Source organism: Vidua chalybeata, chromosome 21 (genome assembly GCF_026979565.1).
Source record: "Vidua chalybeata isolate OUT-0048 chromosome 21, bVidCha1 merged haplotype, whole genome shotgun sequence".
Taxonomy (NCBI): domain Eukaryota; kingdom Metazoa; phylum Chordata; class Aves; order Passeriformes; family Viduidae; genus Vidua; species Vidua chalybeata.
In genome coordinates this window covers 5,777,105-5,803,998 of record NC_071550.1, presented here as the reverse complement: position 1 = coordinate 5,803,998, position 26,894 = coordinate 5,777,105, and the positions used below count along the sequence as shown (strand labels likewise).

The 26,894-nt window shown below is 46.6% G+C and overlaps 2 protein-coding genes across 8 annotated transcripts; one reads left to right on the top strand and one right to left on the bottom strand.

Annotated features, from left to right (window-relative positions):
• The first annotated feature begins 1,943 nt into the window (after positions 1-1,943).
• On the top strand, positions 1,944-21,055 carry CIZ1 (CDKN1A interacting zinc finger protein 1). 7 transcript variants are annotated; one of them, XM_053962110.1, is made up of 17 exons: positions 1,944-2,025; positions 2,349-2,482; positions 4,368-4,483; positions 6,941-7,107; positions 8,087-8,222; positions 9,132-9,192; positions 12,015-12,094; positions 12,447-12,526; positions 13,454-13,636; positions 13,961-14,091; positions 14,506-14,590; positions 15,172-15,285; positions 15,614-15,793; positions 16,396-16,465; positions 17,552-17,673; positions 20,321-20,531; positions 20,616-21,055. In XM_053962110.1, exons 2-17 carry the CDS (start codon positions 2,376-2,378, stop codon positions 20,912-20,914), a joined length of 2,142 nt encoding a protein of 713 aa, XP_053818085.1. In that variant the 5' UTR covers positions 1,944-2,025; positions 2,349-2,375; the 3' UTR covers positions 20,915-21,055. The 7 variants fall into 7 exon arrangements, with proteins under 7 accessions (XP_053818085.1, XP_053818090.1, XP_053818084.1 ...); XM_053962115.1 differs by having other exon boundaries at positions 20,321-20,520; positions 20,616-20,759; XM_053962109.1 differs by lacking the exon at positions 1,944-2,025 and having other exon boundaries at positions 2,032-2,482; positions 20,321-21,055.
• BBLN (bublin coiled coil protein) lies at positions 20,995-25,688 on the bottom strand. Its single transcript, XM_053962117.1, has 2 exons — positions 25,538-25,688; positions 20,995-22,528 (listed from the first exon to the last, which is right to left on the bottom strand). Exons 1-2 carry the CDS (start codon positions 25,623-25,625, stop codon positions 22,335-22,337), a joined length of 282 nt encoding a protein of 93 aa, XP_053818092.1. The 5' UTR covers positions 25,626-25,688; the 3' UTR covers positions 20,995-22,334.
• Positions 25,689-26,894: the final 1,206 nt, after the last annotated feature.

Here is a 26,894-nt window from a genome sequence, read left to right as displayed (position 1 = left end):
AACAACTGTCAGTGGATGGGAGGTCAAGGTCTGTGTTCCAATGATCACTGGGCACTGACAGCATCTTTCAGCTGTCAGCCTGACACACTGACAGCCTGTTGCTTATAGTGAAGGAAAGGATCCTAACCCAATTTTCTGCAGTTCCCTTATATCTCTGTATGGCTTTCAAACTAAATGGTGTGATTACATGAATCTGGAGCTTTCTCTTCTGCATTCAATTAAACCTTCTCTGGTAGGTGTGATGTTCACATTTGAACATAAAGGCATGTCTGAAATCAGTCTTTGGGTTGTAGATTGATGGACCAGCATGTCTTTCTTTGCTTCCTACAGCTGTAGTCCTGTCTTGTGTTGTGCAGGCACAGGACTAAATCCATGTCCAGGTTTGTGTTCAAGGCAGTAGACCCATGGACTATTTATAAATTTAAAAATGTAGTTTATTTCATGATTTGTATGTAGGGCCTCAGAGAGAAAAGCCCAGTCTATGAGGGGAGCCTCTAGACTATGTCAGAACATAAAATCTAACAGTGAAGAAACTTAGTTATTTGCATGTTTCATTAGTATGGCAGTTTGTAGCTCTCCAAATGTAACATACAAAGAATACTTAGAAGAGTTTTAGTTGTAGAATTAAGAACAGAGGACATCAATTTCAGATTTACATTTATCTATACAACCTGAATAGGTTTGGCTAATTTATGTACTGGGATTGTAGGATTAACCCTCACCCCCACTGCTGCAAACCAGCCAGGCCAGTGGCTGCTCTAACAGCACGATTACAGGAGCAGAGGATGAACTATGCAAACTGATTTTTAAAAGACTCCATACATGTTTGGTTTTTTTTCCTCCATGTGTATGTTCCCTAGGATGACATTTAAGTTTTCATGCTTAACAGAAAAGCATTTTCTCTGTGTGCAGACAGCCATAAAGGGCTCTGGACATGAACAGAGCCCCTCATTGATTAACACGGATGATCATCTCGAAATTGATGATTGTGAAATCAGGATGGTATAAAAAGGACCAAAGGAAAAATCAACATATGCTGTTGCACTTAAAATTATTAATTATAACTGTAAATCACCAGTAACTGTCTGTGTTCAGCTTACAATGCTTTCAGGTAAAAATCAATTCCAAGGACTTTATGAATCAAGTAGTCTTTACTGGCATGAATAAAAAGACTATAAAGTAAATTACTTCAGGATGGATTCTCTGGAATAGCAAGGATCAGAGATGCATCTTGATCCTTCTGACATTTAGCATAAGAAGAAATGATAGTCACAGTATATGTTCATAGAGAGCTTGTGTGTACTGAAAGCGCTTAAAATTAATTTTACTATGGAAAACAGGCCGTGCAGGAAAAGGTTTTGCTGCAAACCCATCCCCTGCCAAAAAAACCCAAACCAACCAACCAACCAAACAAAAAAAAAAAAGGGGGGGGGGGGATGGACCTACTAGAGAAGTCATCTCAGTCTACAGCATAAAGCAATATTGCAATCCCTGTTTGTTTTCTTCCAGGTTCTCATAATAGGCCTGCCAAGATGTGACCACTGCAAATGGCCAGAGGCTGCTTCAGGTTCTTTCGGTTTTTTCCATCTTCTCGGTGAGATGGTTACCAAAGATTACCCAGGACTATTAAAAAAAAAAAAAAAAAAAACCACAACCCAACAAAGAGCAGAAAGCCCACGCTGTTGGATGCCATCTGCCGCTCCTGTACAGCAGTTTTATTCCATTCCCTGCCCAGCCCTGGGCAGATGGTGTCCATTCCCTCCCAGCCCTCTCGAGGGACAGGGGACTTCAATGCCGCCTCTGCGCGGGGAATGAGGGATGGAGGTGCTGCGGGCTGGGGCGACCTGAGAGGAGGCTCCGGGGGTGATCCCCAGCCCCGCGGGGGCGGCCGTGTCCTGCAGCCCTGCCCAAGGAGCTGCCTCCCGCCTGGGCTGGGCCGGGGAGCGGGGCCGGGCAGGTGCTTGTTGTCCCCGGCGGGAAGATGGAGGCGGCGGGCGGGGAGCGGTGATCGCCGCGGGCTGCGCCGTGAGTGTCGGTGGGGCGAGGAGGCGAAGGGACGGGAAGCGGCTGCGGGTCCCGGCGCGGCCCCGCCGCGGGGAGCGGGACGGGCTGCGGACGCCGCGGGCAGGGGAGGGTGGGAGCGGGTTTTGGGAGGTGGGGTTTGGAAACCTCTTCCACAGGCTGCCGCTTGCGATGACCCCGGGGGAAAGGAGGAGGCGGCAGGGGGGGATCGGCTCAGTGAATGAATGGGCGGCAGCGGCGGCGGCTCCTCTGCTCAATGGCTGCTGGGCTGATACGCGCCAGCCCCGCAGCCGGTGCCTCCCTCGCCCTCCCGTATTTTGTCTCAGGCTCGCCTCGCTCGGGGCTCCCCAGACATGTTCAACCAGCAGCAGTTCCAGCAGCAGCTGCTGCAGCTCCAGCACCTCCTCCAGCAGCAGCAGCAGCAGCACCATCACCACCCTCCGGCGCAGCAGGGAGGCCGGTAAGCGTCGCTACGCGAGGCCGGGGATCCGGGGCCTGTCCCGGGGGACCGCTCTCCTCCGCCTCCCTGCGCTCCGTCCCTCCTCGCCGCGGCGGGGCTGGTGCGGGGCTGCCCTCCCCTGGTGGGGAAGGCGACAAAGGGAGGCGGGCGGGGGTTGGGGGGCGCGGGCCTCGATCGGGGCAGAGCCTGGAGGCACCGAGGGGGCCGGGGCTGTGGGAGGGAGGGCGGCGGCCCCTGTGGGGTCTTGCCGCGTTCCCTCGGCGCTCCTGGGCGTTCCCCCTGTCCGCCGTCCGGGGCTGAAGTCCCCGAGGGCCCGTGGGTGACTCGGGCAGTCCGTGCAGGAGCGGTGGGGGGGTGGGTGCTCCGGGCCGAGCAGGGCGCCTCAGGGCGGGCAGGGCAGCCGGGGCTCGGGGAAAACGCCTTCTCCTGCAGAAACACAGCACTCAGCAGAGCCACCCTCAGCAGACACGAGCACTTTATTGTTTTATTGTTGAACTTAAGCTGTTTATTTATTTGGTTTCTCTGGCTGGGTCTGCTGGTGTGGGTGCGATGATTGAACTTGTTTCTGCAGTGGCACCAGCGCTAAGGCTGTGGCTGAGCACGGTGGGGCAGGGAGGGGATGGAGAAAATTGTGTTTTGTTTGTGAAAGGAGAAAGAACATTTGCCAGAAAATAACCACGGTTTTCTTAAGAAATGCAAAATGTGAAACAACTTAAATAGGAGCAGTTGTCCCCGATGAACTGAGACTTGTAGAACCAGCACAAATTCTCCAAAATAATGCATTTATTTGCAGTTACTGTTACCTTTAAAGCTATATTCTTTGCAAATTCAAAACAATGGCATGTGAATTTAGAAAGAAATTTAATTTGTTATTTAAGGAATTATTGTATTACTTTATCCTTATAAGGCATTTGTCTCTGTGGTAAGCGTGGGAATTTTCTGTTTTACTAGAAATATGAACCTGCAAATCTTTTTACCATTTTTATATGTTTTATACTATAAAAAAAGCTGCTCTTAAAATGCCAGTAAGGGGCTGACTGCTAGATAGCACGGCTGCATCTTACACCTATAAAAGTATGGGTTTTGTGGTATAAATATCTCAGCTCAGAGATTGGAACAATCTAGAGCAGCAAATGTGAGGATGAGCTGCTGTGAATTCTGTTAAAGGAGTTGGGTTTTTTTGTCAGGGTGGATATTTTGATCCGTGTTTGTACCTCTCTTCAGCTCTGACAGATTTAGCTGTGTCAGCAGCGTGCATAGAGGTGGGCCTGACCTTGCAATCGCCTCAAGAAGTGCCTGCCAGTTTCCTCAGACTTTTCTCTCGCATCTGCTCCACCCTCCTTAGAACTGGAGAGTTCTTCCCTGCTGCTTCTTCCTCCTCGTGTTTTAAATATGAAGGCCGTGCTTTATTTTTCCATCTGGTTCTTGCAGTTAGGGGGCACCACTGACAGTTCTGACCTGTCTGGCTCCGTGTGGGAGGTGTTGATTTTGGGAGAATGAGCTCTAAGCTACTGCAAAAACTCCCTGTTTTTTAGAACTTTTTTGTTGTGTTAAATGTAGCTGCTGATCTAGATCACTCATTTCTCCTGACGGGTGCTGCATAATTCTGTAGAACCGCAGTCAGCTCCTGGGCTTTTTTTATGCTGCTTAGGAGGCTCTATGTGGGCTTGGTGCTAAGGAGTTGTCTCTGACCTCAAATTCTTTGATAGACAATCTGTCAGCTTTGGAAATTCCAGGAGAGTGGAGGAAAGAGGATACAGTGCCAGTGCATGGTATCTTTTCGTGCATGTATATCAGCCTTTCAGCTGTTTTATGCTTGCTGGGTGCCTGGAATAGAAGGGTACAGTTTTTATTGGGTTCTCATGATTGATGCCTTCTTTTCCAGGGGTTTGCCGCCACCGCAGCAGCAACAGATGCTGAGTTTAAGGGCAACAAATCAGCCATCGCTGCTCAATGCCAATCCTATGCTTCAGCGGGCCTTACTCATGCAGCAGATGCAAGGTACTGTCGTTATGGGAAACGCTTACTTACTGGAGTTATTTAATCATCCTCTTGGACTGAAACCATACCATGGCTATTTCCTGCTGAACCAGTGCAGTTCTTGTACTTGGCAGTTCTGTTTGTTATCTTCTTTTTTTTTTTTTTCTCCCATCTTCTCTTTAAATTAGTCCATAGTCCTCAGAACAGAGGTTCTTCAGTTGTTGAAAATCACATGTGCCCAACTGATCAAAACTGGGAATAGCACTAAGAGGTATCAGGTTAAATACTAAATATATGCCTTCCCTTTTAGGCTTGATAGAGCAAGTATTTTTTCATCAATATACTTAGATAAAATACTGAGATTTTGATTATTTGTTTGTCTTTCTTGGTTACAAGGTTAAGGCCATTTATTTAATTATCTGTTACATACACACTAACCTTGTTTGCAGTAGATTCTTGTCTTTGTCCAAAGTTAGTGCAATACAAACATACACAGTATATTAAGGTAGAAGATGATTTGGGTTCAATTGTATTGTGAAATGTTGATTCACTGAAATGCTGCAATTTCTATGGTGGGCAGTATCTCTGTCTTTCCATTATTGTTTCCACAAGTAGATTTTCCTTTTATTTTTGTGTTTTCAAAACAAATTTATGAAGCTGCCTTAATAATAGCATTACTAATGTAAAGATAATAGGAATAAAGGTATGTTTTTATTTTTTGCTCATATCTTAACCTGACAGTTCCTTTCAACTCAGAAAATCAGTACCTGGGATAGTTTTCAAGTACCTAGTCTAGATAAATGCCTGCAGTTTCTACCTTGCCTGTGAATCATCTCCAGATGTGAAGACAAAAGATTTATTCTGCATGTCGTTAACTCTCCTTTTGTTCTCTCTTGCCCATTTAATGAGAGGGCTCTCTAGTGACTCCAGTGGCTCTCCACAGATCTCTCTCTCAGGTTGAAGGGAAAGTGACAGTGAGAAAGGACAAGCCATGCTCTGATGATTGGTGTACATATATCGTTGTCAAGAAAAATTGTGACTCCAGCCTTCAGTTAGTCATGCTCCTAGATACGTTTGCAGTCAGCTGGCGTTTTTCCCTGAATACTTTATTGAGAAGTTGTATTTAAATAGTGTGCCAGGGACCTGGGGCTAATTAGATAGAGCAGAATAAGATATGTTAATGAACACTTTACATGCATTTTGTCTTAGTGTTGCTCCTCTTCACCTCTCCATGGAGTTGTGATTTTTCTCAATCACCTACTTCAGGTAGCCACAGGTAACATGGAATATGGTTGCCAATGTCCATGTGGCCCTTTTTAGTGATATGAATTTTTTGGCCATTCAGGTTTGGGTTACATGTAAGAATATCTGATGCTGTGCCATTTTGGTCCCTGGGAAGCATCAGCATAAATAATTCATTGTCTGTGTGTGGCTTCAGCAGTGGGAATAGGAAAAGATAAATACTTCAAATTGAAGCAGATGTGTGGTTCTTTAAAGGTATCAAACCTTGAGCAGAAGATGATTTCTTGTGTTAGATTTTTTTTTAATATAGCTATGCCCTTTTACAGTAAGGGATTATATATGGGAAGTAATAATGGATTAGATTGCTTTTGCAGATAAACATAGGGAGTACTTCCTATTGTGTTGCAGGCTTTTAAGAGTGTAGCTTGGTTTTTCAGATGTTGGGTGCCTGTTTCCAAACTTTGCTGCCCTGTTTTGACAGCTGCTAAAAGGCTGGAGTATGCACTAATTCAAGTGAGAGAGAAAAGAAGGCAATTTAAGTCCAGGTTCCCTGAATGATGGATGGTTTCTGAGGGTATAGCTGAGGCATCTGGGCCCCTCCATTCCCTCACCCCTGAAATGGGGGTGACAAGAACTGTCTTCAGAAGAAATTTTTGACACTTGGTTAATAGTCTGTGGATGCTGAACTGTTCAGAAAGCAGAGCATTATAATTGGAAATGGCAGAGTCTCAAGTGTCAGAGTTGAGGTTGACATGTTGAACTTGCATGACAACCAGGTGGCAGAGAGGACTGTGGGATTTTTTTTTTAAAGTTCAGTGTTGTTTTAAATGAAATGCTGTTACTGGCTTGTTTTTTAAAGAGCTCCAAGCTATGGTGTGGGCAGTCAGCTGCACAAATGTGGGGTGAATTTTCCTTTTTTTACAGAGAGTTTTTGTAAAATGAGACCTTGTTTGTTGCAAACACGAGCGCTAATGTGCTCAGATAAAGTAATTGCTCTAATGATCTTTGCCTGGAGTTACAATTATAATTAAATAGCCTGATCCATAGTAATGGTTGCTATCACATCAAATCATTCTGTGTGCTGAAGAGGGTTGAGCACAGAACACCTATGCAGTGCCCAGTAAAGGGTCATGTGTAGAGGAGCCCTTCCCTTCTACCTGCTGCTTATTCAGGTGGAAGATTTTCTCTCTCCTTTGCACAGCACAGGGTGGTGAAATGCTGTGTTTGCATTTATAGGAAACCTGCGTGGATTTAACATGACAGCACCAGCACTGCAGCAGTTCTTCCCTCAGGCTACGAGACATTCCCTCCTGGGACCACCACCTGTTGGGGTCTCCTTAAAGCCAACTCGGCTGGGCTTCCCCAGCCTCCCATTCCAGCGGCAGAACCGGACCTTTCGCAAGGTGGGATTGTGATTTCCAGCTGCTGGGGAGCTTTGTGCTCCTTTTACACTTGCAGTTGTTGAGTGTATAGTAGGCGGAGTACAAAGGAGAAGGGAGAGAGCCTTACAAAGAAAATAATGTTTTGTGCCATGCTGCTGACACAGAAATGCAGAAATCATTGCATCTGAAAGGCTTTTGTGGTCCATATTTACATTTACCATGCAAAGATTTCTTGTTGCTACTTGCCCAAGAGAGGGAATTAGCCATGATAGAACTGTTTAAACCTATGATATAAAAGGAGCCTTTAGAAGTATACTTAAAAGTAATTACAACAGAAGAAATCCTGGCTAAGTGCTTTGCTGTTCCAAAGGAGTTTGTTCCCAAACAACTTGCTCCTACTATGGACACTCGGCCTCTCTGGGCTGTTCTCCCACTTTTTAAGATCAGATTCATATTTGTTCTTGTGGATTTTGTAAAATCTACAATTCTTGTTTTGTGAAAACCTTTCTCACTTTCAGTCATTAAGACCTCTTTTGTATCCTGGAAATGGTTCTTGGGTTTACTGCTACTTGCCTCCTCTTAGATTAGCTTTAGCATATTTCATCCCATTCTGTTAAAAAGATGTGGTGGATAAGGTAAACTCACACTCTTGGACTGTCCTCCAGAGTCAAAAGAAGGGGGATTATTTTGGAATATCCTTTTCCCTGCCCCCACAGCTCTTGCCAGAGTTCCTCTAGCATGATCCTACCCTCTGCAAGCAGATGGATTTCCTACAGCTGCTGCTTAAAGCGCTGGGGACATGTCCTGGCTGCCTGTGGAACTGAAATACCTTGTTCTCTTTGACCATGTAAGCTTGCCTTAGGCAGGGCAGTCCATTGTGAATCATCTATTCCTTTCCATTATCACTGGAATTCCTGTTCCTGCCCCACAGTAAAAATCTGGTGCTTTAGGCAGTGTGTGTTAGGACTAAGAGATGGCAGTGACTCTCTGCCCATTGCAGGACTTCCAGAGAGTTCCTGACAGGAAGAGGGAACTAGATCCTGGTTCTTCATCTCAGACACAAGGTGATGAGAAAATGGAAATTCCAGAGGGAATGCAAGCAGGGTCAGAGCAGAACAATTCCTCACCATCCACAGGTAAGGGGGAGCCCATAGTGAAACACTGCTTGCAAGTATGATAAAATTCTCTTGACTCGTCCTGCAGCAAAAACTGGAGATGATTTTAGACTTAATCAGCTATGTTTCTCTCTGATTGTAAATACTTGAACTGCTTGTGATTGCCCTCTGCTATGTGCTTCATGTACCAATTTTACGTGAATTTTTTTTTTTTTTTTTATGAGCCTGCTCCATTTCTCTTGCATGGAAGCTTCTCAGAAGTCCCTTTGACACTGAGTTCTGTTTAAGATGGGGGGGAAAAGAAAACTGGTCTGAAATTAAAGCTTCCGCATTGCCTTACCCATGCTGAAGTCAACTTCTCATGCAGCCAAACACATCAAGCAGAACCAGTTACAATCAGCTAAGAAAAAGATGAGTTGAAAGTCCTGGTGCCCCACTTATCAAAACAGAAGCTGCTGGCACTGAATATCTTGATGTCACATACAACACAGATGTGGGAATGTCATTTCTGACTGAAGAGTGCACGATTTAAAACTGCAGGCTTTGATGAGGTTGTGACCAGGGAATATGCAGCAGTGAAAACTGTCTTATTAACTGGTTGCTGTCAGGTAGATGTGCCACCTTGGCTTATATTAATGTTCCCATGTTCATGGCTCTTGTCACTTAGGTACAGGACTGAGACCCACTTACTAGATTTGAACATAGATTTCTTTTTTTGAGCAACACTTCATGCAGTGGCATTGCAATAAAGCTCAAATATTTGAGGTCATTATCTAACCTTGTCAGAGCAGCTCATAAATTCAGAATAAGCAAGTCTTTAGTATTATTTGCTCTAACAGAGCCTCATTGGCATTTGCCATTTAGATATGGAACATGCTCAAGGTGGCATGGTCTGTTTTGCTAAGGAAATCTCCTTCTGTGTTCCTGCAGAGCCAAGAACTCCAGCAGAGTCTGTGTTGATCACTGAGCCTGCAGCAAAAAGACTGAAGAGGTATTTATTGAATGGGGTATTGAGATAGTTACTGAGTATAGAATTATTGTCTAATTTTATTTTCTGATAACTAGGGCTGTATACTGTATTGGCCTGATGTCTAGCATGTAACAGGTATTTCAGATGCTTGTGAACAGCTTGCTTCAGAAAATCTTGTGGTGCTTGCTGAGATACTGTGTTGTGGGGTCTCTGCTAGGGGTGATCCAATTATGAGAATGAAAAATGAGAGATGCAGCTCCTCTAGATGTGCAACAAAGCTGAGTTTGCTCGTGTATTCTTCTGCCAGGATCCCTGTAAAAAGCATAGAGGTTCTTTTCTATTCTGCTGTATTTCTCTTAAGTTTCTTCCCTAAATGTCAAAAAAGTGAAATGAGCAGAAAGGGAAAGAAAGCCTTGGAATATATTAGGTTACAGTAGGTGTACAGGAGGGTAGCTTATTTTGAGAAATGATAAGGTGAATCAATACTCCCTAGTATCCAAGCCTGTATCCATGAGCGTTGAGTTCTGTATCCCAAAGGTTGCCTTGCCGGTATCTGTGTCTGTTGGGTAAAAATAGACAAAGGCAATCCTGTTATCCCCCAGGGATGCGCGGCAGGCTGGCCTTGGCAGGCCCATCCCGGCTCTCCCGGCCTCCCGAGGGTGCGGCAGGGACAGGCAGGGCTGCATTGCCATCTAGTGGGAAGGCACCTCGTGGAGTTCCCGCTGCCATCTGCACCGGGCTGCACCTCTCCCAGAACTGTCACCCTTGGCTGGTGTGGAGGGAGAAGAAGAAGGAGTGAATACAGATTTCTGTAGGCACTGACTTGAGAATTCTCCAGCATATGTTAACGACGATGAGTCAGGACTCCTGGGTCCTCTTACCTTCCCTGTCAGGCATTCGCCGCCTGCTTTTGGACAAGTTTCCTCACCTCACTGTTTCCCATCTGTAGATTACAGATTAATGGATAGCTTTAGGGGGAATATTCCAGGATTACATTATCAAGGTAATACCCAAACATCAAAGTAAAACATTAAAGAGTGGTAAATATTGTGTGCTCAGGGACCATCGTGAGTTATGGACTCTGATTAGCAAGAAAGTGAATAAATTCAATTAAAGCTAGGTCGAATACATTTGAATGCATGCTTTGTTAATCTGTTTGCCAAAGCTAATTTAATTTTAATTACATTAATATTTAGCAGGGTATTAATCAAAGTCCTGTTACACGCACTGAAAACAAGAATCAAGTCTGAGGAATGACAGCTCTCACTGCAGCAAGCCAGCTATTAGGAAAATTCTTTCCTAAGCTGCAGTTAGGGACTGCCAGATTTGATGCATATATTATGGCTGGTATTTACCTAGAATAGATTATTCCTTAGCTTTTTTTTTTTTTTTTTGAAGTGTTTCTAGTGTCTTCCAATGAACAGATGAAGGATCTGGGAAAAAAAAAAAGTTTACTGTTCTCATACTGTCCTTCACAGATGAGAAGGGCATCCCCCCATCTATGTCATAAAATTGTGTTTCATGCTTCATTGTTCCATTTCCCTTTAGCCAGAAATACCAGCCTCCTTCTTCATTTCAGGTTTTTCCCACTTCTGCCTTTGCTCCTATGTACCATCTGTACACCTGGAACAACATCCTCATTCCAGTGCAGAAAGCACTCATCATCTTCAAATCCTTCTTGAACACCCACTTCTAGCATGGCATGACAAGTATCCGTAGAATACAATTTCCTCTTTAAATCATGCTCGTGGTGGCTTTTGCTCCCTTAGATTGCTCCTTAGGTTTCCAGTTCAGACTGCAAACCCTCACCCTGAGTGCTGGCACCATCTGTGTGTGGTACCGTTAGCATTGAGCCTGCTGGCAGCACCTGACAAATAATGTTAATGCCAGTCGCTCTTGTTTAATTCGTGTTTGCAGTGCCCAAACCCTGCTGCATATTTATAGCCGTGTAACCCAGTTCCATTATCACTTATCAGTCCGATAAATTATGCGGTGTGCGTGCGTTCGGATAACGGGATGCGGTACCTGCGCTATCGGCTGTCCTGCTTGTGCAGAAGGTGCTGCTCCCTCTTGGCACAAAGACACCAGCAGGTGGGAATTTGAGCCGCCCTCAGAGCAGACAGTCAAGTCATGGTGGAAAGTTAGTCCTGACAGAAAAATGGGGGATGTAGAAAGAGAATGCAGAGAACACTTTGTGCCCTCTGGAAGTCAGACATTTATTCTCAATAGTCCCCTCAGGAGTGCTTTTCTTCTTAGCAGATCACTAAAAGCAAGGCCTGTTTGATTTGCATCTTGTACAGTTTCACTTCCCCCACAAGCAGAGCTGTAGGGACTCTGAAATGAAACACGACTGGTATGAATAGAGCAGGCAGCTGTGGTGAAATCCCTGTAAAGGCACCATGGAGAACTCCTTCAGTTCTGATAGATCTCTTTTCTCATGCACAGAGCAGCCAGGAGCACTGTCCAGGTGTTGCAATTTCCCTACAGGTCGCCAGTCACGACAAGAGAGAGCTCTCAGAGCTCTTATTAAGAATATTTCTTGCATGAACTTAATTCCCTTCAGGCTTCTTGCAGGAGAGGGCAGCTAACCAAAAAATCAGTTGTAACCTTCTTGTCCAGATTACTTGGCTGCTCTTTCTGAATCCATTCTAGAACACCCACTCTGCATTATTTTTATTTATTTATGTCAAATTCTTGCCTGAAATACCACTTCCAGTAGCTTATTGATTTGGGAGTTTAGTAGAGAGTGTGGTAGGTTAGACCCCAGCCTGTGCCTTGGTGTGCCTTTTGAAACTCTTGTCTGTAACATGGCAGTTAAGGTACTTTTCTTGATATCCTTGAAGTGTGACTGGGGAGTCTGCGTTAGAGGATGCCACAGAGAGCAAGAAAGCAGAAGTCTCATGCACCCATGTCCAAGCTGATGGTGAGTTGCTGAACCCTGTGATTTGAACTTTTAGGGCACTCCTTGTTGGAACTGCACCTGTAGGTCCCATGGGTCTATAGAAATGTTCTTCCCCCAGCTGTGCAGGATGGGGAAAGGAGAATAAAATCTAGGAACCAAATACAAACTGTGTCCCCTAGTATCTGTTACCTGCCAAAGGCAAACGATTGGATGTTTCTGTCTTAATTATTAAGGATAAGGAGAAAGGTTTGTGAACTGGCTTATGGCCAACAGTACTGTGAGGAAAGCTCCCTGACTTCACTCACCTGCTGCTCTGTTTTTCCTGTCATTGCTGTTTTGATTTAAGACCGCTAAAAGGACTCTTCCTTCTTAGGTGCAGACAATGCAAAGGAGTACACAGCTGAAGATCTCTCCAGAGAGAGGAAATTCTCTGAGGAACCGAAGGCTCCTGAGGTGAGCAGACACTGCTTCATGCAGGGGTGGTGCAGAACATACAACCTCCCCCTCCATCCTGGAGAAGCCCGTTGCCACTGGGAACCAGCTGGCACCCACGTCTGGAGCTCTGTCTCCTGCTGTACGCTGTTGTCCCTGGCAATAAGGCATAATATGTCTGCAATTAGTGCGCAGTCTGCTCTGACTTGCTGCTTTTGTACCTCTGCTGGCCTCCTCCTTACCTACTGCTGCCTATGGATGGGGCGTTCATTAAGATTTTTGTATTCAGCTGGAAAGATGGAAAGCTGAATTGAAAGAGTTAATTTAAACTCTATGTGCGGAGGGCTATAGCTAAATACATCTTTCATATTGCTAAAGAGCAAGTGCAAAAAGATTCAGGTGGTGTTAAAAGATGCAACCTGAGAGTCTTTTGTATGAAATACGTAGCCCCTATGCTGGATGTTAAATCAGGACCTTGGGCTGTGTAAAGCTGTGAGCAGAGAAAGATTTAACCTCAGGTATGAATCAGACTTGACAGTCTTCCATAATTGGAGACATTTATTGATGTGATCAAATGTATCATCCTGCCCATGTCTGAGTTCCTGACTCCATCAGGTGTTGTGCTGAGTAGGCTTTAGTTTTGCTGGGGAGAAACATGAGCTGACTGTGTCCCTTAACAACAATTGTTTGTGGCTCCAGTCCCTGGAGGCTGGATCATACAGTGGCTGCAGGGGCTGCAGAAACAACCATCTGTACTAATAGGGCTGGTGCTATGACACAGGGATTGCTGATTTAGCAGCTTTGGGAGGAGTGTGTATGAGAGTCCTGTGGATTCGAGCTTAAGTACGTTTTCCTAAAGGGTAAAGAGCTTAGGTGACATACAAAAAGCAGGTGTAATTTTTATTCTACTGAGGGATTGAACTTAATGTTGACTTCTTCTTTTGACAGGTGTTGAGCTCTGGAGGTTCACTGAAAGTGACTATTCAGCAGAGCAGTGAGAGCAGAGCTATCAGTACAACAGCTCTGAAACCAGGGCACTGGGCCTGCGACGTGGGCACAGCTGATCCCAACCCGGAATCGGTCCTTAAATTCTACTGTTACATCTGCAAGACCAATTGCTGCAGTCAGCAGGTAAAAATGCACAGGTCTGACAGGGATCCAGATGGTCAAAAGATGGGAATTAGATGGCTGATGTCTTGTTAGCAAGGGCTCATGTTTTAGGAACAAGGAACATAAGAAATTATGACAAGTATGCAGATAAAATAAACCTCTCCTGAGAGCTGGCAAGAAACCTGCTAGAAAGAGAATGTGGGTGGATCTACAGGCAGCCATGCTCTTAAGCTTTTATATTTCATTGTTAAACAGCAGTCAAAAGAAAGGAAAGCATAGCTCATACCTATTATTTTCTATGTTTTGGATACATTTAAAAGAATTTTTCTCCTAACTCTCTTTCAGAATTTCCAATCCCACATGGCTGGAATTCAGCACCAGCAGCGACTTGGGGAGATTCAGCACATGAGCAATGTTTGTTTTGTTTCACTACTGCCCATGGTGAAACAGCAGAAGGTGCTAGCAGGAAAAGATGGGTAAGTGTTGGTCTGCAGTAGAAAATTCAATCTGAGTGTGGCCCTCTGTGGGTTCTAAAATTTTTCACTGCACCAGGGTGCCTCTCAGTTTAAGGTATGGTACAAAGCCCCTCTGGTTTCAAGGGCCTTAATCTCCTTCAGGTAACTTTCTATCTTGCTGAAGGATACCAGAGTTGACTTTGACCTGTGTAGTTTTTAATACAGTAGATTAAGTAGGAGACCTGTTTTATCTGGTGCATTTCTGTCAGCACAGGCTAAAGCAACCTGTAAGTGGGTGAGAAGGAGAGAAGATAAATTCGAGCCTGTAAAGATAGGAGTTGTGAAGAAAACAATGCCAGGGACAGATTGCTACCTGCAGTATTCCATGGAGAATGAAAAAGGTGTGACTTACAGCTCTATCTGTTGTCACTTCAGAGAGACCCAGCAGCGGTGGTGTAACACGTGTCAGGTGCATTTCACCGGGGACCTCATCAAACATCGCAGGACCCAGGAACACAAGGTAACAGCCATAGCGTGGACTTCATTTTGCACTGACCTTTTGTCTGGGGACTAAATGGAAGCCTGTAGCATCTCCTACTCCCCAAGAAGCAAAGGAGAAGTGACTGAAGTGGAGGGGTGCACATTAAGTTCTGCCAGTAACTCCCTCCCTAAGGGCAATGCAGTGCTACCTCCTGCCGCTGGCATTGTTGGAGCTTCCAGTTGTCATGATGTGTCTGTATGGCCTGAGGCACCTCTAGTCTGTAATTCTTGACTTTTCTTAAGAAATATAGCTTACCATACTCACCTAATCAATTGAATGGAGGAGTTGGTGTGCAGCCTCTTTAAGCTAAACTTCAGGCAGGCCAGCATATTTATTGACTTTGAGGGAAGAAGTGACAGAACACCTATTTTAAGACACACTTATTTTGCTCTGCATGTTTTTCATCTTTTTGGTGGGTAAGTGTTAGGGAGCTCTTTCTGCTGAAAAGACTATTTTCTGTGTGGTCTCCCAGGATGCGGGGCTGACTTTGTTTTAAGATTCATCTGCATTCCTCCAAGTAGTGCCTCTTGTGACTTACAGAATTGTCCCTCTTTCCTTAGCTGGCCAAACGCTCGCTTCGTCCTTTCTGCACTGTCTGCAGCCGCCACTTCAAGACCCCTCGCAAGTTTGTGGAGCATATGAAGTCCCCTGAGCACAAACAGAAAGCCAAAGAGGTAATACTGCCTGTGTGGAGAGCTGTGCGCATCTGGAGGCAGCTACACTGTAGAGCAGAATAACTGTCTGCTTCCCTGACTACTCCTGGGCTGAAAGGAAGATGTGCACTTCTTCCAGCCGTGTTTTAATTTTCATCTTTTGCTGGACTTCAGTTGTTAGTGCTGAAAGAAGTTGAGTGAAAAGGGGAGAAGGTGTTGGATGTGTCTAAAAGTAAGAGAGCTTTATGCCCCTCTTGCTCATTGCATACAATCTGTCCTGAGTCTGGGCTCTTCTTGGTTAAATGGCAAGTGCAAAGTTGATCTGATCTTTCTTTTCTGTACCTTACAGGTTAGGCTAGGAGAGAAGGAATTGGGGAGCCCAGAAGATTCAGAGGAGTTGATCACTGTGGATGCTGTTGGCTGTTTTGAAGATGATGATGAGGAAGAGGAGGAGGAGGAGGGAGGAGCTGGTGAGGAGGAAGACCATGATGCAGTGCTGATGGAGAATGAGGATTCTGCTGCCAAGCAGGTATGCTGTGCAACAGAAGAAGGAATGGCCTATCTGAGAATCTGCTGTGGGATTCTCTGAGTTAGTTGGTCTTGGCTGGCTGAGCTCAGGCTTTCAAGAGTCCGCTCAACCTTGCACAGCAGTAGGGTGGGATTCTAGGGTTCTTCCAGAGCACAGGGTGATGCAGAAGAGAATCAGGCACTGTGTGTGGGATACATGAAGGTGTTTCTGCTGGGCTGTACAGCTTCTGCTGTCTTCAGACATTAACCTTGTTGAGGAGCACAAAGCAGTATTAACATAGAATCTTTGAACAGCCCAGCAGTAGCTGGGTCTGATAGCAAATGTGTAGAGGTTTATCTTGACAAATACATTCCTAGTAGAGAGCAGTTACCAAGGAGGTACATGGCTAAGCTCCTTCAGGCTTGGAGTGCAAGGGGTGATTTTAACCCTTGCAATGAAGTGGTCTGCTTACATTGGGGTTTGCATCTGCCCCTGATCAGAGGCTGTGCAACTCTGACACTGGTATGTGAATCTTCTGTTTTGCTCCCAAGCTTACCAGAAAAATGCAAGAGCCTGACAATTGCCATAGATACAGTAGGCACTAATGTTCTTTCGGTTTCCAGACTGGGCTGAAGGAAGTGTCTTTGGAGGATTACGAAGGAAGTGAGAAGTATTGTCCAGACACAGCCTATGGTAAGCAAGCAGAGTTAAGCACAAAGGGCCACAGAGCCTTCTCTAGCCACATGCTGTATCTGTAGGAGAGGATGGTCTCTACCTACTGTTATAATGACTTCTTGAGCCATGGTGCTCCAGCATCTGCATTGGACTGGTGCAGGTCACTGCTGCCTGGAGAAGAACCTCTCCTGAAAGCAGGATGTTTCTTTATTACTATGTGATAAAACATGAGGATGTGATTGATGTTTGTCAACTGCCTTTTGCTTTGAAGAAGGATGAGAGCCAGACACATTTCTAAGGTAGGACATGGAACAAGCAGGGCAGGAGTACTGAAGCAAGTAGGTAGCAAATGAGGGATGCTCTGGAAAGATGGAGTCGGAAAGCTGTTGATTGGAATGCTTTCAAACGGAAATGCAGCTTGCGGAGAGATACTGAGCATCACTGACAGTATCAAACTCTGCTAGACCCAAACTGTGCATGTTTCCTCCGCTTCAGAACCCCCACGCTGTACCGAGCAGTTCCTCAGCCGTGCTGCTGGCCTGGTGGGCAGTGGTTCCTCCAGATGGCTGTATCTGGTCCCCACCCTGTAAGCGACTGACTTCAAACCCCTGACGGCCACTCGTGTTTGAGGAGGGCAGCTCTGCAGAGGCTGTTTTGTGCCCAAGGAGAGCTCTGTTTACACGAATCTTCCATATCGCTGTAACCTTCCACTATCGTGTGGCAGATGGAATAATGATTCATGCTGTGAATGTTCTCTGCGTGTTCCTCTTGCGCGCCTGCTGTCTTCTGCTTGGTTTGATCCCATTACATTAGATCACATGTTATCTGTAGTTTTCCATTGTATTCTTTTCTCCCTTTTTCCCCCCTTAATGCTCTGTGTAGTTTCTTTGCTCTGGCAGCCAGATTTCTCTCTGAATATCAACCACAGCCATTCCATGGTAAGATGAGATATTCAGCAAGTCATCTTGCAAATCCCTGATTAACAGAAGCAAAGCTTTCCACCTCTCCTTCTTTACTCCCATCCCCCTTCTCTTTTAACATGCTTTCATTATTTGAGTTCTGTTCAATGTGATCTGTGATTTCCCTTCCCCTCCCGTTTCGCAGGCCTGGATTTTCTGGTCCCCGTCGCAGGTTACCTCTGCAGGCTGTGTCACAAATTCTACCATAGCGACTCCGCTGCCCGGCTCGCACACTGCAAGTCCCTGATGCATTTTGAGAACTTTCAGGTTAGACCCTTTGGCGATTGCATGGCCTGGCATTTGTTACCCTTGTGCGTGTCTCTCCAGTGAATCCACCATGTTAGCTGTCTTGTCTCCAGCTCATTTCCATCATCCTTGGTGTCCATTATGCTGTAGCTTTCTCCTGGTGTGCTCTGTCTTTGTCTCCCTTGGCCCTTGTAGATCTAAAACCAGTCAAGTCCTGCTTCCCAGCTACTGCTGCTGTCATCTTTTTGCCTGTTTCCGGCTGGGAATCTTCCTCAGAGTGTCCGCTCTGTTTGCTGAACCTGTGGAGTCTGTCATTTAGTCTAGGCCTCTTCTCTGTTAGATTGCAGGTTGGTCAAGGTGGGATTGAGCAGGAGAAAGAGGCTGTTGCTTGTAAAGAAAGCTGGTGCATACACATCTCCAGGTGTGATACTGCAAGAACAGCTCCTTTAGCCAAAAGTGGGTGTGATTCATCCAGGAAGAGGCCTGGTAAAATCAGATACCTTAGAAACCTGAAAATTTAACATTACAGACTCTTTATGTGATAGAATCTACAAGCTGGTGAGAGTCCATTTGTCCGCAGGGTCAGCCTGCAAGAGGAAGTCTGTCTGTCTGTCTCTCTCTGTCTGCTACCCTTTCCTAGAAACTCCTTAGCACAAAGCTCTGCAAACTGATGCTGTTCCTTTGCTTTTCTGGCTCCACCTAAAGAAGCCGTATTGCCCCTTGCTGCTTTCGTATCTAAAGCTTTTCCTACTGGGCTGGCCTGGAATCTGCCTCCATTGTTCTGTCCTTGTTGACTTGCCAGGGGGTAAGGGGCCTGGATTAGTGCTTGTGGAGGGTAGGCAGGACTTGCACTGTTTCTGCCCTATCCCGTGACCAGTGCCTGGGCCCTCCTGTATGGGAGAGCACTATTCCCTGTCCTTGGCAAGGAGGGAGGCTCCCACATCGACTTGGCCCTCTGCCTGCACCCACAATCTACTCTCAAAAACTGCTGTGCTTCCCTACCCGCTTTTTAAATAGTGTTAAAAAAAAAAACAACCAAACACACATACACACACCCCTAACCCCCCAAAACCTCATGGTTTTTTTCTAGTCCTCAGACAGAAGAAACTATTCCCATCACTGCCTCCAGGAAGGGGTGGAGTGTTTTAGAATTCTGCCAGCATTCAGAGCAGTGGATTTGGAAGGGGAGGAGACCACAGCTGTTCCTTCATGGTTGCTCATCCTCTCCCACTCCTGCAGCTAGTCATTTCAGGAATGAAGGAATTGGATTTGCTGATTTCCTGGCTTGTTTTAGATCAGCATAGAGTGAAACTTGCAGCAGCAGTCACTTATGTCACTGTTTTGGCCCACTTAGAGCTGAAATCAGATGCTCTTCAAATGCATGCCAGAATGACCTGGGGAGTTCATGAGAAGAGTCCAGACTTACAAGTCTGCAGGCAGATAGCTATTATTCTTGGCTGCCTGGGTGCCTTGGGGTTGTCACAATCTGAGTTAAATCACTGCCAGTTGCTGGGGTATTCTCAGTAGAGTAACTCAGCAGAGGGTTTCAGAGCAGAGAATTGTGTGCTGTTGAGACAATTTACAGCATCACTCTGGACACCAGTTTGCATGCCTGCACCTGCTTAGGTTTGGGTACAGTATGACTCAACTGATCCAATTCCAGTGTGATATGATACTGTTCGTATCCCATGATTTGAGGACAGAAGAAGAACAAGCCTGCAGTGATAAACTGAATTACAATGTAAAGCTGCCCTGTCAGGTGTGCTGTAATTCTACATTGCAGACTGGTGAAAGGCATTGTGCTCGAAATTGTTTCCTTAAATTGTCAGGTGTAATGCTAGTGCCAGTTCAAGGAACCCTTCAGCAGGCAGCAGGAAGGGAGTTGATTATGAAGGGAACTGCTGTGGGAAAGAGTGAACTTCAATTTGTTCCTTTAGGTCATGATCTGTCTGGGCATTGAAGACTGTGTGTTAGCTAGCTACAGTGAGTTGTTTTCCTGAAATCCAGTCTAGAACATGCATAGTAGCCATTTTAATCTCTTTACAGACCTCTACTGGTTCATCATGATACTGAGTGCAAATGAGTAATTTTATTGATGATATGCTTATATTTACTCTGTGGAAAACCCAAGTGACTTGTAACGAGATATAATGGATATGATATCATAGCCTTCCTGTCAACAGTTCCACTGACCGTGCAGATTGTACCAACAGAGTGAAGAACTACCAAGCTTTCAGCTTAAGCCTTGCTTTGGCTGATAAACATTAAATCACACCAGTAGCTGAGGGCTGTGCAGAGCCTCACATGCCCAGGGTATGTGTCTTGGCAGTAGCTGTCACTTGTACTGTTACATCTACAGAGTCCTGAGTCTGACTGAGATTAACAGTTGCCAGATCATTATTTCTGTCTCAGGAACCACAGGTCTGCCATGCACTCGCTCAGCATTAAGTAATGTGAGAGGGACTTTTTTAATATTACTTTTCCTCACAGGAGCTGACCCCTCTCTGTTGAGAGCCTCAGCAGCCAGGCCAGGAGCTGCTGAGATCACTTGTGCCCCTGCCACTCACCACTGGTTTTGTACAGGTGTTCCTGGACCAGCTGCTGCTTTGCTGCAGTGACAGGAGCTGAGCTGGGCTTCTCTCTCACATTGGTTTGTTTGTATTTGCAGAGATACAAGGCAGCAAGGCATCGTGCCACAACTGCCTATCCCGAGGCTCCTTTGCATTCCCAGGGCTCCAGCTCCCAATTGCTGGATGATCCAAAACAGCCTCTTGCTACAACAGCACATACCAGCAAGAAGATGAATGATGATCATGGGATAGATAAGGAGGGCACAGAGCTGTCAGCCCTGCAAGAACAAACTTCAAGGTCTCTGGAGGGTAAGGGTGAGCTGGCCACCTCTAGGCCAGAGGGCAAGAGCCTGGCCAGTGTGACTGACGATGTGTGTGGTATCATGGTTGTAGAAGAAGAAAGTCTACAGGAAGAGAACAAGTCCACTGCCACTAGTGCCGACTGCCTGTTCTCTGAGGAGAGCCACACCGTAGGGGAGTCACTGGGACGTGAGGAAGAAGCCAACACAGCCAGGCAGAGGGCAGGCACAGATGAGCACCAGGATCCAGGGAGTGGAGGAGGCTTAGGACAGAAGGAGGCAGCAGATGCAGGCCAGGAGGCAGCAGCAGAGCCTTCCTCCCTCGCCAAAGGTGAGACAGCCGGTCTCACCTCTGCTGGGTGCAGACGCTCTTCCAGGCGCAAACCCAGATAGAGTGGCCTTAAAGGAGAGCCCTTTACATATGATATTTGCTGGAAATGTTTATTTTCTGAGTCTTTTAATAGAGCAAAACCTTCAACTTTACTGCTGTTTTTATTTTAAGAATAAATAAGCCTGGCTTTAGCGTGTCTAATACAGGATAGTGTTGCTTATTACTTGTACAGTTGGGATACAGCAGTTACTTGGAAAGACTGAGGCTTGGATTGTTCAACCTGAAAGAAGATGGTAATGGGATTCCCATAGGGGACAAACTTCATGGAGTGATGGATGCAGACTTAAGAATTCTTTGTAGTTCTTCTCATTTCCTTTCCAGGCAGAGAAAATGTTTATCTCTTGGGAGACTCTGCTGAATTCTGCTTCTCAGAACACTTTCCTTTCTAAGACACACACTGCTGGACAAGCAGTCTTGGACAAGTCCTAAACTAGGCAAAAACATGCACCTTGGTCCTTTGTTAATACTACAAGGCTTAATCCAATCTGTTCTCATAGTGGAGACTCTCAGGAACAAAGTTTGTTTCAAAGTGATTTTAATAAAACAGATTTCTTTTAAATAACTTCTTTAACTTTCCAAAAAACTCCTTTAACTCTACATAAGTAGAACAGAAAGACTTGCTTCAAAAGTGCTGGCTCTAGGACATACTGACAAGATCACAAAGTACAGACCAGACCTCTCGTGCCTTGTCAGAATGTACAGGGCAGGCTCTGCTCTCTATTGCTGATGCTGTGGTGGGGGCTCACCAGGCTGCTCTGCCTCTCCACACCTTGATCCTTAATGGCAGCTGAAGGAGTGGGGCAGCTCCCAGTTACAATGGTCAGATATATCACCCTGGTAGCTTGTTTTATCTGCTTGGAATGGAGTGGAAGTGTCCAGTGATCTGGAACCATATGCCAGTATTTCGTACATCACAGTTAATGTGACTAAGGGAGAAGAAGCTGTAGTTTCAAGGCAGCAGCTTGAAGGGCCTAGGTCCTCCCTCTGCAGGCCTGTCATCAGAGTTACACTTAGAGACAAGCCTGGAGTCAGGACAGCCCCTGCTGAAGGGGACAAGAGCCATAATACTTCTTGCTTGGATTTAAGGAAACGAGAGCAGAGATAATTTTTCCACTCTGTGAAGAGGGCCTGCCTGCAAACTACCTGCATGGGCTCAGGTTTCCTACAACCAGCTTTAACCAAATGTGAGTGCCAGGCTCATGATGGGAAGCAGAAAGACCCAGCTCTCCTACACCCACCCTTGTGCTTCTGCACCTGTCTCACAGCTAAAGGTAAACAGAACATGGAGATGAATGGCAGGATACAAACACAGAAAGGAACAAGTAACAGACACGAGGCACCTCTGCTATTCAAGTTTTACATTAAGTTGGTGACCACTAACTGCTCCCTTAGCAACACCCGCTGAGAGTGTGTGGTCAGACCCTAGGCAGGAGGCTGGGATCCCTGCACATCAGCTCCCGTGTTCAGCTGCTTGCTCTGCTGCTGGAACTCCAGCCGGGTCTGGCGGTTGGACTCCAGCAGTTCCTTCAAGCAGATGTGAAGGTGATCATTCTTCTCCTCCAGGTGATCCAAGCAGGAGTTAATCTGGTCCAGCATGGAGTTTATTGCTGCATATTCTAAAAGCAAGGGAAATGAGACACTGAACAATGTAAGTACAAAGTCACTGCAGTCAGAGCAGGCAGCAAGAGCTTTGGCAAAACATGCCTGCCAGCATTTTGGCTGTGTCTTATTTGCCCCTGGGTGGGTGAGCTAAAATGCAACTGAATCCTGCATGTACTCTGTTCCCTGATCAAATCAGGCCAATGAGAAGCTGGAACACTGGTAACAAGATCTAAGGCAAGGTACCTGGGCAGTCCAAACCCATTGTGGGCACATGTAACAACCTCAGATCTCACACACAAACAGCCAGCCACAGGCTGAGTGCTGACTGCAACAGTACCAGATAAATCCCAAAGACAGGTCAGCCTTTTTAGCTGCTTTTGGAATCATCTTTCCTGCTAGTACAGGCACTTTGTCAGCATGTTGCAGGGTTTATATTCTGTGAATTATCTGGATAAGGCTTCCAAGCTGGGATGTGCTTCACTTGGGCCTGGCTGGAGTCAGGCTGCCACAAGAGTGCAGCCATCATGGCTGTGGCAGGAGGAGGGGATGAGCCCAAAGGTGCTGATAGTGGCACCATTATTTCCACAGGAAGGTAAGTGCTGGGCACTGAGTTCAGCCACAGGATTTTCATGCTCTATTAAGACTTTGGGTACTTTAGATTAAACCTAGACTCACTGGAGACGATCCTGGCAGTTGTTTCTCTAGGTAGTTTCTTACTCACAGCATTGTTTCAAGTGCAGCAGTTTGCCTCAGTACAATGGCATTTCACAGTGGTGTGTGTTAGCACTGTTACCCAGCTGAAGAGTGCTGTGCTTCTGCAACACTTGCTTTTGGATTGCTCCAAGCAATATACACACAATCCTGAAGAATAACAAAAACCCAAACTGAAAAGACAGACAAGATAAACTGCTGAGGTTATTCAGGACCCCTGAGAGGCTGAAGGGGACCCCAGAGGGAGCCAGTCCCATGTTCCTTTCTGAGACCACACAGCTGGGTGAGTGCAGGGAGGCAGAGGTGGAGCTGTGACCTGTGGGCTGATGTTTGTGAGGATCATGGGCTGCAGGACAGGGAAGGATGCCTGTGTGGGTGGGACAAGCCCACACCTCATGGGCTGGGGCTGGCTCCTCTCTACCCAGCTCCTCTGAGCCCTGTGTGATTCTCACAGTCCCTGGAACGCTGGGCTGAGCTGAAGCACATGGAGAGAGGATGAGGATGTGCTCTGGGCACCCTAGGAGGATCAGGCTGTGCTGAAATCCCCCAGACCAGCTCTGCCTCTCTCAGTTGCCCTTTTCCCAGGGTGTCCTGGTGCCCCAACACACCAGGTCCAGGCACTGCCATTTCCAGCAGCTTTAGAAAGAACTGTGAATATTTACATATTGAGGTAATTTGCATTATTAATAGCTAAGAAGTTTCATTATAAAAAAAAAATTATCTTCCTTTTCTTATAACCACTTTGGAGCTGTTCAGAGTGTTGCAGCCTTTAATTCTTTGGAGAATTGTGTAATGTTGCATTTGAGCTCATTAATAAAAGTTTGGCCTTGTAGGTTTACATAGAGGTGGCATTACGAGCGAGAGCACTGATGGTGTTCTTGCATTTAAAAATCAATCCCACAAACACATGCTTTCCAAAAAGGTGGCCAGATATCAGTATTTTTCAAACTATCAGCATTTTTCAAGGTACGTGAGTTACAGCTCTTCAATCTGATCAACCATATTCCAGTGAAAGGGTGAGCAGATTCCAAGCAGACATGGTAACTACTTCTGGCAAGGGACATTCATCAACTTGGCAAGAAGTCTGTAATCACAGCAGAAGCTTAATTTTCTGCATGCCTAAAACTCAAATGAAGGTTATATAATTTCTGCAGCTTTGGGAAATGAAAAAAATTTAATCATTTAAAAATAAGCCGCAAAAACCTTTTATTTGATTGTTTTCCATTAGTTGCAAGCTTGGTGGATTTTTGTGGAAACACAACCATGTCCCTGTTGGAAACACTGAGCAGGAATATGGCAATTGCATTAACTCCTCTACATTCTGACAAGAATAGTTGACAAAAATCAGGTTTCCTACTTGAGATGAAGGAAGAGATCCACAGCCTCAGCCCCACTAGACCAGGAAAAAGCTGCAGCCCTTTATGACCAGCTACTGCACACAAAGCCCAGTTAATTACAAGCTGGACAACCCAGTTAATTAGGATGTAGATCCAATTTAGTGACTTTCTCCATCACATCCAATCTTGGCTCTTCAAAAAATATTAAATACAAATCACTGTGATGATGCAAAGCAGTGAATGCTCCTGGGGTGTTTCAGGGTAGAAATGATTGTCCTGTCACTGCAGCTAGATCCCAAATATAATTCCTAAAATCACCTGTGTGGGTCACATCTAGAAACAGAATGTTTTGGGAAACAGCAGAACCCAACTCTGCCGTTTTCAACAGAAGAGTAGCAAAGTGCTTACTCTGAAAGAATTCCGGTTTTAAGGGTGACCTCTACGTCCACGTTACTGCTCTGCTGTCGTCTCACTTTCTCCGTGGGCTGGTTCTAACCGGACAGGGCAGTATCAGAAGCGGTATACCCAGGCACTGCAGAAATGCCCCGAAGTGGAATTGCCAGGCTGCATTAAATTCTGTTTTTCCGTGCATAACTACTTCTCCCAGATCTGCCCACGTGATCTGCCCTGTGGTTTCGAAACCTGAACATCCTCTTTCCTGATATCCGCATCCCGTACACCAGCAAAGGCACAAAATAATTTTTTCACAGAAAAAAAAATCCATCCCAGGGCAGCACGTAAGAGCTCGGTACCCCATGGCTGGGTGGGAATCAAACCCTGCAGCCCCTCAGCCCCTCGGCCGTGCAGCGGGTGCATCGCTGGCATTGGGCACCGCTCCCATCAGAACATCTGGGCACACCTGAGCACATCTGGACACACCTGCGCTCTGCCACCCGCAGCCCAGGGGACCAGGCCAGGCCATCCTGCGCCACGGGATCCCCTCCGAGATGGCGGCCCCCGCTCTCCCCCACGCACCTTCCTCCTCGAAGGTGTCCCCGCCCTCATCGCCGTCGTCGCCGGTGCCACCGCCCAGCACGTGCGGGTCTCCGTTGGGCCCCGACATCCCGCCGCGCCCGCCCGCGCCTCGGCGCCTCCCGCACGGCGCGCCCGTGCACGCGCGGGGCCTTCAGCCAATGGGAGGGCAGGGCGCCTTGCGCGTCACGCAGGCCGGCGCCGCGGCGAGCTCTGTGGTTAGCGCGGAGGGCGCGGGGCGCGGGCGCGCGGGCGGGCGCGGCGAGCAGCGCTGGGCAGGGGCGGCCCCCGGGGTCAGCGCCACGTTCCCCGTTCCTCGGGGATTTTTTCCAAACGCGTGCCCAGCGCTAGGCTGTGTCCTTGCCCTCCCTAAGGTCCTCCCGAACTCCCCCGCTTAGGGTCCACCATCAGCACTAAGTGCTTCTTTCCCAACACAAGTGATGCTTCGTAGGGATAAATCTGCATTCTGTCCGTGCGGGCCATCACGTCCCGGCTAGGGCTTTGCTGCTGAACTCCCAACTCCAGCCCTGTCTCCAGCTCTGCTTCGTCCACTAAGCGGCTTGAACCAGCCTCAGGTCACCTTCACATTCCTTCCCTAAAGCAACAAGCACGATTCACTTTGCCCTTCCGTGTCTTTGGCCTGGTATCAGCCACACCTCAGTCACCTTGATGAGGAGATCTCATCGCTGTGTGGTGTTTTCATTCCCGGGAGAGAAGATACTAGGATGAAAATAACCCACAATTAGAACATTGATTCAAGCAGTGCTCCTGAGATCAATTATTCTGTTACTAACTGGGTATTTGGGACAAAGACAAAAGAAAAGGTCGTGTCCTCACTTAACATTGCAGCCACCTCTCCTTCCTGTGGGTAATAACCCTGCTGCAGAGTCAGGCTCGTGTTTCACCCCAAATAGGGAAATTGAATGTAAGTGTAATTAATGGATGTAACCACATGTTAATAAAACATCTCGGTGTGGAGATGTGCACTTGCATTGTGGGTATGTGCTGCTCAGACTCCACAGCCCCACTGGGCAGAAGGGATCAGGTTGGAAAGGATCACAGTGGGTCACCTGGTCTCACCTTCCTGCTCAAGCAGGGCCACCCCAGCGCTCACAGCACAGAATTGTGTCCAGACAGTTCTGGAATATCCCCAGTGAGGAAGACTCCAGACCCTCTCTGGGCAACCTGTTCAGGGCTCGGTCACTGCACAGGAAGGAAGTTTTTCCTCATGTTCAGGTGGAACTTTCGGTGCACCTTTTCCTCTTGTTCTATTGCTCGGCACCACGGCCTGATCCATTCTGTGCCCCCTCTCTGCAGACACCGACAGACATCGATTAAATCCCCTCAGCTGCCTTTTCTC

Coding starts and splice junctions, on each gene's coding strand:
- BBLN (XM_053962117.1), bottom strand. CDS start 25,625: ATGTCGGGGCCCAACGGAGACCCGCACGTGCTGGGCGGTGGCACCGGC. Junction 22,529..25,537: donor GGACACCTTCGAGGAGGAAG/GTGCGTGGGGGA, acceptor CCTTGCTTTTAG/AATATGCAGCAATAAACTCC.
- CIZ1 (XM_053962109.1), top strand. CDS start 2,376: ATGTTCAACCAGCAGCAGTTCCAGCAGCAGCTGCTGCAGCTCCAGCAC. Junction 4,484..6,940: donor ACTCATGCAGCAGATGCAAG/GTACTGTCGTTA, acceptor TTGCATTTATAG/GAAACCTGCGTGGATTTAAC. Junction 12,527..13,453: donor AGGAACCGAAGGCTCCTGAG/GTGAGCAGACAC, acceptor TTCTTTTGACAG/GTGTTGAGCTCTGGAGGTTC.